Source organism: Sinocyclocheilus anshuiensis, unplaced genomic scaffold (assembly GCF_001515605.1).
Source record: "Sinocyclocheilus anshuiensis isolate Anshui unplaced genomic scaffold, SAMN03320099.WGS_v1.1 scaffold2562, whole genome shotgun sequence".
In the NCBI taxonomy this organism is placed as follows: domain Eukaryota; kingdom Metazoa; phylum Chordata; class Actinopteri; order Cypriniformes; family Cyprinidae; genus Sinocyclocheilus; species Sinocyclocheilus anshuiensis.
The window spans coordinates 259,242-269,727 of NW_015549777.1; the positions used below are offsets into that span (position 1 = coordinate 259,242).

Genomic DNA, 10,486 nt, shown 5'->3' on the forward strand with positions numbered 1-10,486 from the left:
TGCGTGAACATTTGGGTGGTGTTATGCAAATCTTCCCACATCGTGATGTAGACATGTGGGGGCGTTTTAGAATAAGCCGTTTTAGATAGGCGTGGCTGACTCTTAAATTTCATAAAGAGTATCTCTTTGGATTTGAGACTTTAGTCTTTGCTACTTTACAGATCTTCTTTATGCACCAAGAGCTTGTAACACTCCAAAGAGAAAGGAAAAATTGAAATCGCATCATATGACCTCTTTAACTAAGCGAGACACGCAAAATATGCAGAGTGGGGGGCGCGAGGACTGGAATTGGAAACCGCTGGGCTACATCATGTGTCATTCACCGTGAGAAAACTTTAAAAGTACTACAATACCAGGAAGGAAGATCGGGTTGTTGATGTTTGTCTGTCATTCTCGCTCTGTCTGCACAGCGTGCGTGAACGCGCTGATGACGTATCCTGTCATGCGCGAACAGGGTGCGCAGAGGTATGCTAATACATACGTTGACAGCCAGGTAGGAAAGCCAATTAAAACACTCGGACCAAGGGTTTTGATTGGATGAACATTGCTTGGTCCTACGCCTTCCACAGAATATATAAATACAGATAAATACATTAAGACCACTTAACTTAATGATTGCTATCGTGATGTGAAGAGACTTTCAACCAGCATAACAAAAAATGTTTCTGAAGACAATCACCTATTGCACCTTTAAGATTGAAGTAATGGCTGCTGAAAATTCAGCTTTGCCATCACAGGAATAAATGACATTTGAAAGTATATTGAAACAGAAAACCGCAAAATTTAAGTTTGTAATAATAATTCACAATATTGCTGTTTTTACTGTATTTTTGATTAAATAAATGCAGCCTTGGTGAGCATAACAGCCTTTTTTAAATGCATCGAAACTTACCTACCCCAAACTTTTGAATGCTAGTGTGTTTTTATATATATATTCTACCCTAATAAACCAGTGAAAAGAGGCTGAGAGGGTGAATGGGGTTCTGCCAGATTGTAGAGTGTAAAGGAGAGGCCACAGCTGAGCTGAAGCGAGCAGTCATTGGCACTCAGCAGACCCTCCTCTGTGTTTGAGGGTGAGAGACACGCTGTTCTGTGAATGTCTTCTGCTGAGTGCAGAGCAGGCTCTGTGCTCTGCTGTCCTCACCTATGTGCTTTAGCTTCATTTTCTGCCTCTGCATGACGCAGCTGCAGAGCCTCTGCATCCACCTTTGAGAACCAAAGGAGACCGAACCGAGGATCAGATTTTGGATGAGGAAGAAACCAAGTGGAAGCTGTCTGTTCTCCAATTCTGTGATTTGAAACACTGTAAATACTGTCATTGTGGACTAACATACCTGTTACGGATATCTTGTGCTGTGCAATCCGTTTTCCTCACTTTGGACCATTAATGGAATATCAGTTTTGACTTTGAGATTTGCAGAGACTTTCAACACTGGATCCAAACATGTTGGACACAAACCACTGCCTTCACATTGATACTTCCTCTTTTGAGGATCAACCAATCCGAAATGGTCAAGATAAGCTATCTTTGAGTCTGGACTGTGACAGACATGCATATCTTAGCCTCAAAGAAGGTGGGCATTGTTGTTTTTATGCTTTTATTGAGTATAAATAAAGTACCCTCCAGATGTTCACCCAATTTAATATATTGAATTTAGCTTCATTAGCGTTTATGCCGAGTCTTAAAAGGTTAGTTCACCCAAAAATTCTGTCATTAATTACTCACCCTCGTGCGTCTCTACTGCGTCACTTGTGGATGCGCATTCACGACAGTACCATACGTGTGTGGCGGCGCCGGTGCTGACCCAGATGACGTCATCACGCTGGATCTGGGTCAGCGCCGCCACACGCTCACGTCATGATACTGTCGTGAACGCGCGTCCACAAGTGACGCAGTAGAGATGAAAATGTGGAATTAAGTCGTTATTTTTGTTTATCTTAAATTGTGTTCCGAAGATGAACGAAGGTCTTACGGGTTTGGAACAACACGACGGTGAGTAATTAATGACAGAATTTTCATTTTTGGGTGAACTAACCCTTTAATGCGTCAGAACCAATTATTCTAGTGTCTTAGTGGTGAGATCACCCCAGCTGCGTGTACAGAGCCAAGAGCGAGCACCGGTTGACCTGCAAACTGTGCCAGGCCCAGGGGCTTTGAGGACAGTCTGCAAGAGGCGTGTTTAATTAAGACCCCAGACACACAGGCTCTTGGATTAACCCAGTTGTCTGCATGATTCGTTTTCTTTTTTCCTTTTGTTTCAAGACCTGGATGTTGATGCCACACTTTCCAGGTCTCCCTCGGAATTTTCCAGGCTGGCGAAGAGAAGATGGAGAGAGGGTTGGCATTTAAAAGTGTCTGATTGATTTACACTATCAGGCCAGGTTCTTGGAGAGGTGCGAGAGGGCTTGTGTTTCTTCTTCAGTGGGTACAAGAATAGTGCCCAGCAGCTACACTATTTTGACCACCAGAGTGGGTGGTCAAAAATAGCTGTTAAAGTGAAGTGGGAATAGGAAGAATTTAGAACAAATAGCGAAACTTTTCGTATTCAATTTGCAAGTGAGAACCAGAGTGGGTGTTCTGGGATTTTACGGGAACCTGTGACAAAAAGGGGCTCTGATTTAAAAGTGCAGGATTCACATCCTCACAGCTGGTCACCAAAGTGGCAGCCATTGGTTTTGTCACCTTATGCACTTCCAAAAGTGGTTTTCGTAGTAATGCCATAGCAGAACAATGTTCTGTTCCCCAAAGAAACTTTCAGTGAACAGTTCGTAAAAGAACACTTTTTCTATGTGTAGAAAAGTAGAGCCTTTTCCACCATCAAGAACCTTTTGTGCAGTGGAGTTTCCATGGATGTTAAAGGGTTAGTTCACCCAAAAATTCTGTCATTAATTACTCACCCTCATGTCGTTCCAAACCCTTAAGACCTTCGTTCATCTTCAGAACACAGATTAAGATATTTTTGATTAAATCTGAGAGCTCTCTGACCCTCCCATAGACAGCAAGGATACTACCATGATCAAGGCACAGAAACATAGCAAGGACATCGGTAAAGTAGTCCATGAGACATCAGGGGTTCAACCGTAATTTTACAAAGCAGCAAGAATACATTTTGTGTGCAAAGAAAAAAATTATAATATAATTTATTCAACAATTCTTCTCCCCGAGTTACCGTCTTCCGGCATTTTGGAGAGTACACCAGAACGTAATCAGCGTTGTTTACGTTCAGCATGCGTGCGTTTTCTACTGAACGTAAACAATGTTGATTACGTTGATTTTCATTTTTGGGTGAACTTACCCTTTAAAGGTTCTTCATGGAACCACTGATGCCAATGAAGAACCTTTATTTGTTATTTTACTTATGGTTATTTTAACAAAAAGGAGTGTTTGGTTGGTCTTGGCATGCGTAGCCGATGTTCTGTTTCTTTATCCCCAGACGTTGTGACTGTGAAGGGCAGAACAGCTGACTGACTAGTGCACACAAAGCAATGCCATGTGGGTGATGATATCATTGTGTCAGGACTGACAGGTGCACGCTTGCCTCTAAAGCCTCCTGGGATGCCATCAATACTCACGGGCCACATCCCTCCTGACATGACATTTTATATAATAGTAACTGTAACGGCTTTTTTCACAGAACAAAACAATAAAACTAATTCCTCATGCTGTCTACACACCACCCTCTTTATAATCATTGAGCAACTTACTCAGTGTGTTATGCCAACACGTAAGTTCCTGATTTGAAGAAAGCCTATTGCCTCTCAGTTACACTTTTTGAATTCAGGAAAGTAGTTGAGTGTGGTGAAACGGGAAGTATGAAAAACCACCCAAACAACCTAAACATTCACAGTCCCTGCCCTCAGCATTCACTCTTTAGTTAGAAAGAAACTGAAAGAGGGCTCTTTCGAGCTCTTGTCCTGATTATGTTATAGTCATCTGGCTGCAGCTGTCCTGATGTTAATATCGAATCAGTCATTCTCTGAATCTGAACCCCTTTCCTCTCTCCCCATGCAGTTCTTCAGCTCAAACTACAACAGAGAAGGACGCGAGAGGAGCTGGTCAGCCAAGGAATCATGCCTCGTAAGTCAGATTTTACTCTTCTAGTTACCAACCATCACACTTTTTGCATATGTGCATTTACTGCAACAAAAGCAGATTGCAAAGAATTAATAGGTTCATTTTGGCAAAGTTTGTGAGTAAATGCATAGTTGCTTCAAAAAGTATTTGGGCACTCAAGTCAATTTATAAATGTCTTGGCAAAATATAATGCTAAAATATAAAGCTAATGACATTTATAGTAATACAGCACAAACAAAGTTTCAAATTATAAAACAATATTTTGTGTTATATTTATATAAGCAATATATTGTGCAAAATTATGAAATCAAAGCAAATAATCAACATGATAAAGTCTTTGCTGAAAACACAATCTTCTTTATGCCTTCTGTCCTCTGATAGTTTATACTTCTATAGCAAGTTAAATAATTGTAAAAATGTCCACCTTTAGGTCATGGAACATGACCTTTGAATAAAACGAAGATGCATTTTTATCCTCAAGTATGAGCTCCACATTCTCACTATATTATACTTTATGAGCCATAATAAACTGATGTATCAAATATGATACAAAACAGAATCTGTATGCAATTTATTTTTATTTTTTTTTGTCGTCGTCTTATTTTTTCTTTTGATGTCAGGCTTTATGCAACAAATTGGTTCAACAAATTGTTAATGTGTTAAACTATACTTGTGGTTACTGACAGGAAAATCCCTTTCGGACCAGTTGATTAAAAGCAGTTGCAAAAATGGTTCCCTGATGAAAATCTGTTGCATGTTCTCAGATGCCACTTGCATTGATATTTAATATGCAGTGACATTCATACATTAAGTGTGAGTAAAGTGTCCAAAAACGTTTTGAGGCCACTGTATATTCTAAAGCTAGGTATAATGACAAATATTTGTTATGCAATTTAGCCACAATGACATGCAGACTCTTGATATGGTACTATTTGTTGGTATGTCAATAAGTTGCTGTTGTGGTGCAGCTATGGCCGCAAGTATTTCATGTTACTATTCAGATATTGCAACATTCACAGCCGATCATTCTGCATGAAATGGAATATTTCAACAATGCTTATGCAGCAATCAGCACCCATTCAAAAGCAATAATAGTGAGCTATCTACATTTATGCATTATGCTGCATATTGTAGCATAAACATTTGTTTTGCTTATAGGCTCCGGCAGGCTTTAATGGATGGGACTGTTCTCTAGATGTGGTCTGGTATAGAAGACTGACTATTGACTCTTGATTGCCAACACACAGTCATTGTGAAAGGGCCTGTTGTTGTGTTATCAGGTGGATCTACTTCCCCTATTGTTTCCACTTCCTTATTCAATGTTCTGCTCATCAGGCGAGAGGATTTGCAGTCTTCACACTGTGCTGTCTGTGTGGCCTCTGTGGGATGGAGGAAGTGCTCAAGCAGCTCTAGCTTTGCTCTTTAAAAGCGACAGCCAAAAATGAACTGTTTGGTTAACTTTAAACAGTACTAAACACTTGTGTTACAATATTAATTGACAATTGCACTTGCTGCGCACATAAGCCTGCAGGATTACATTAAGATTTCATAACTGTTTAATGTAATTGTAAGAGGCGACTTTTTCATCAAAGATTTTAGATTAAATTTATTTTGAATGTCTAAGTTTCCCGCCATGTTTTAATTCACCTTTTCGCCTTACAATGCAGGTTATGCCAACTTTCCTAATGCTTTTAATGTCGTTTATCCACAACTCTACAGTATAAGCTTCAGAAACTTGCGTAACTAAATATCAGTACGATGTATCTATCTATTTTTTTAATATTTTGCTCTCTAAGGTAGCAAGGCTACATTTATTTGATCAAAAACTCAGTGCAAACAGTAATATTGTGAAATATTAAATAATTGCTTTCTGTTTTAACATTTTTTTTTTATTTATTCTTGTGATGGCAAAGCTCAACTTTGAATCAGCCATTACTCCAGCATTCAGTGATACTTCAGAAATTATTCTAATATGCTGATGAAACCTTACTGATCCCAAACTTTGTACAGTACGTTTGGTTTATTTTTGTGAGCCTCTGTTGCAAAGAGACTAGGCGGATCGTTGCTGACCCTACCTTGTGGTTTCAGAAATTCGAAGTTAGTTACCCAATCTTGGCTGTTACATCACATTCTTACTCTGTTATCCCTTTCATATTACAGCTCAATCACATGTGCAGTTTACTGTCCTTGTTTTTTGGTTCAGCCCTCTTTTAGAGAAATAATGTCTGCTGTTGTGGTAGTAAATATATACTGTACATACATCGTACAAGTACAGTTTACTACCAATTTATGGAATATACTTGTTTGGTATACTCTAAGATGACAAGTAGCAAACTATTAAGCAAAAAAATACATTTTTAAAAATGTAAAGAGTATATAATAAAATATCTATATTATTTTATATCTGTTAAAATACATTGATTTTGATTTCCCAGATGCAATTTCAGGCAGAAGGATATACACACCTGCTGTTATTGTTCTTTCAGCAGGTGATTTGAACCAATCTGATATAAGAGGATCTTCTTTTTTTTTCACATATGACCTTTTAATATGACCTTTAATGATGAGTTTGTCATTCTTCTTACATAATTCCTCAATATCAAATATGGTTCATTAAGGCAAACAGGTGGGCACAGATACATGACTTGGTAGTCATGGCAGTGATTGAGTGAAAATATGATATGTATTGGGACATTGTTTGGAGTGGTTAGTTCACACAGGAAACATTTTGGTTTGCTCCTGCTCCTGAATGCTCGCTTAATTAATCTGTTGAGTACCTGGCAGTCACAATGACCAAAATGCACATCCCTATGACTGAACATAAAGCAAGACTGTCTCTGTCTCTATTCTGTACACAGCACTGAAGAGTTCGGCTGCCTTTCACGAACAGAGGAGAAGTCTGGAGAGAGCACGCGTGAGTGACCTTATCTCTTTCCTTTTGAAGGAAAAGAGGTTCTTCTTTTAAAAAAACAAAAATCACATTCTTGTCATCCTTGATTGACACTTGTTTTCTCTTTTACTGGTGCAGACTGAGGATTACCTGAAGAGGAAGATCAGGAGTCGGCCAGAGAGGTCAGAACTGGTCAGGATGCACATCCTCGAAGGTGAGTGTCGCGTCATTCTTTTTTAAATATGAAAACAGTAATATTAAATGATCACAGTATGTTTCTGTCTCTTGCAATGGACCTTTTTTACAGTGAAAGGGTCCATAGCCATAACCTTATCCTGACCTGTTCCTGTTCAAGAGTGAAGGAGCTGTTTATATTTTTCTATAACCTTTGTATTTTTTTCCTTTTCCGTTACAACAGAAACAGGTAGTTGATCAACATGCAAAAGTACTAATTGAGTCAGTAGACTCTTAGAGGGGAATTTAGATGGTATTTACATCAAAGGAAGTGATTCAGTTGTTAATAATCATATTTCACCCACAGAGACCTCAGCCGAGCCCTCACTGCAGGCCAAGCAGCTGAAGCTGAAGAGAGCCCGATTGGCAGATGATCTCAATGATAAGATCTCCCACCGCCCTGGTCCCATCGAGCTCATCCACAAGAACATCCTCCCTGTGCACACGCTCATCGGTTAGTCTGTAACCACTGTCACTATTATCGCAATGTCAGCTTTGTCAGTGTTACTGTTTTAAACACCATAAGCATTTTATCCACAAATGACAACAGTGCAAATCTATTATTTGCAAAGTTGACAAAAAAGAGGAAGCTTTACCTACATTTCTTGTCAATAAAGTTCCTGTGTCATTTTAATTGCATAGCAGTTCAGTAAACTACAGTGAACTAAAAAAAGTCAATTTTTTCACTTAAAAGATTTGCTCACACTGACTCATTCACAACTCAAATTCTGTTAAATGTAAGTGAAGTTTTACTGTCATCAATGTCTTAAAGGGTAAGTTCACCCAAAAATGAAAATTCTGTCATTAATTACTTACCCTCATGTCGTTCCAAACCTGTAAGACCTTCGCTTTCGGACTATTTTAATGATGTCCTTACTACCTTGCTGTGCCTGGGAACATTTCAGTTGCATTATTGTCTATGCAGGGCCAGAAAGGATCAGATTTCATCAAAAAATATCTTAATTTGTGTTCCGAAGATGAATGAAGGTCTTACGGGTTTGGAACGACATGACTGAGTAATTCGACATGACTCCCTTTAAGAGGATAGTTACCCATAATGAAAATCCTGCCATCATTTAATCACCCAAATTTTCATGAGACTTAGATTAAACCACTCGATTCATATGGAATAATTTTACAATGCCTTAATGGCCTTTTTGGATCCTCTTTAAGTTTTGGTTACCTGGACTTTCAGTGGAGACACAGCAACCTCTCAGGTTTCATTAAAAATATTATTAGTTTTATGGATTTGGAACGACACGGCAGTGAGTAATCAATGATGAATTTTTGGGTGAACTATCCCCTTACATGTGTCCATGCACAGATCAGACAACCAATTTCTTATGTGTATTTTCAGGTACAGAGTCTCCAAAGGGTGAGAGCTCCTCATTGGACGAGGACAGTAGTGATGCCCTGTCACCGGATCCCCAGTGCAGTCAGGACTCTCCATTGGGTCTTGCCCCTCAACACTCCCCCTCTGATATGATGAAACTGAATGGAGACCTCTCACCCACTCGGGTATATTACTGTTTCAGTTGTTCAATAGGAGATGAATGAAATATTGCTTTTGTGCTTTCAGTAAGCTAGAGGGCAGCACTACTCTACATTCATTCAGACACACCCAACATATTATCATGTTGTTTTAAACTTTTTTCAATAGTACACGAAAAGATACATTTAGCAGAATGTCCAAGCTGCTTTTTTCCATTCGTATTTTAATTTTTGAGTGAACTGTCCTTTTAAATTGTTTTGTACTTTAAATGACCTCGTTATTATAAGCCACATATGCAAGTTTAAGAACAGAGAGGACAATGTAAGAAATTCATTTAAGACCACATACTGTATTTAGCCAGTGTATTTGTTGTAGTTCCTCACTCAGGCCCCACCTTCTCCTCTCGTTGCGTCTGACGCCTCTCCACCACAGAATCTAACCAGTGAAACTAACATGACAAACTCTTCCCGTCCACCGATGGGACATACCAAGGTAAAGTGAAAGCCATCAAACCTATCATGGGTTTCATTTTTCAGTCTAAATCAATAAAAATTTGATTTCATCACTCATTTTTCTTTTGATATTCCTTTGCTTTGTCTTCACCATAAGCAGCAGTCCAAGTCCAGCACAGATCGGACATCTCAAAGATCCAAGAAACCCAAAGATAACAAGCCCAAAGTGAAGAAACTCAAATATCACCAGTATATCCCACCTGACCAGAAGAACGACCGGGAGCCTCCTCCTCAACTGGACTCCTCATATGCTAAAATCCTCCACCAGCAGCAGCTTTTTCTTCAGCTTCAGATCATCAACCAGCAACAGCAGCACTACAACTACCACACTATCTTACCCGCACCTCCAAAGTGAGTACAACCACACAGTTTATGGATACACTTTACTGTGTTGTGTGTAATTGACCTATCGGTAATCCCCGCCCCCCTTAGTTACTGTTGCTCCCTCGGACAAACAAACGGAGCTGCTCACTCTCTTACAATGACAGCTGTCTGTGTGAAAACCTTGTCCCACAATGTTTTTGAACAATTTTGGACACAGAAGGGCCACCATTCAAGTGTGAATTAAATATTTCATGGAGGGATATATAAAATATTTAAAAATAAATATGGTGGGTAACTCGAAGCGAGTTTACAGATCACAATGCAAAAGCGGGAGAACTCTCATATTACGGTCATCACGATCGCGGATGACAACGTGCAGGATCAACACTGTTCATGTATCGCAGGGTACGATTAAATTAATGTACATTTAACCAGTTTAATATGGAGAGGCACTGAAATGTAGACCTTCGTTTATGTGTTTTTTTTTTTAATCTGAAACGTGCAGCGATTTCTTTTCCAAAGCCACTCATATAATGCTGAAACACTCATGAAGCAAGCAAAATGCACAACGTGGGAATGAGAGGGACAAGTACAGTACAGCCTAGCGCATTTCACACAGGCTGTTAGTTTCACTTTCGCCAGAAAGTTGTGTATGCCTAAGGTTGAAAATAAATGATGTTTATAGTGAATGCCCCTATAATGTTTTTGAACAATTTTGGACACAGAAGGGCCACCATTCAAGTGTGAATTAAATATTTCATGGAGGGATATATAAAATATTTAAAAATAAATATGGTGGGTAACTCGAAGCGAGTTTACAGATCACAATGCAAAAGCGGGATAACTCTCATATTACGGTCATCACGATCGCGGATGACAACGTGCAGGATCAACACTGTTCATGTATCGCAGGGTACGATTAAATTAATTTACATTTAACCAGTTTAATATGGAGAGGC

General features: G+C 39.2%; 1 protein-coding gene across 4 annotated transcripts in view; it reads left to right on the forward strand.

The window, feature by feature from the left end:
* The window catches only part of LOC107660860 (MKL/myocardin-like protein 1), a 53,833-nt gene that overhangs the window by 28,380 nt on the left and 14,967 nt on the right, over positions 1-10,486 (forward strand). For 2 of the 4 annotated variants that reach the window (XM_016450295.1, XM_016450298.1), the window contains 7 exons: positions 4,013-4,078; positions 6,934-6,989; positions 7,104-7,179; positions 7,507-7,653; positions 8,557-8,717; positions 9,067-9,183; positions 9,304-9,554. In XM_016450295.1, the coding sequence (XP_016305781.1) occupies positions 4,013-4,078; positions 6,934-6,989; positions 7,104-7,179; positions 7,507-7,653; positions 8,557-8,717; positions 9,067-9,183; positions 9,304-9,554 (874 nt within the window). Of the gene's footprint in view, positions 1-1,423; positions 1,575-4,012; positions 4,079-6,933; positions 6,990-7,103; positions 7,180-7,506; positions 7,654-8,556; positions 8,718-9,066; positions 9,184-9,303; positions 9,555-10,486 lie in introns of those variants that run through there. The other 2 variants (XM_016450294.1, XM_016450297.1) reach the window with 2 other exon arrangements.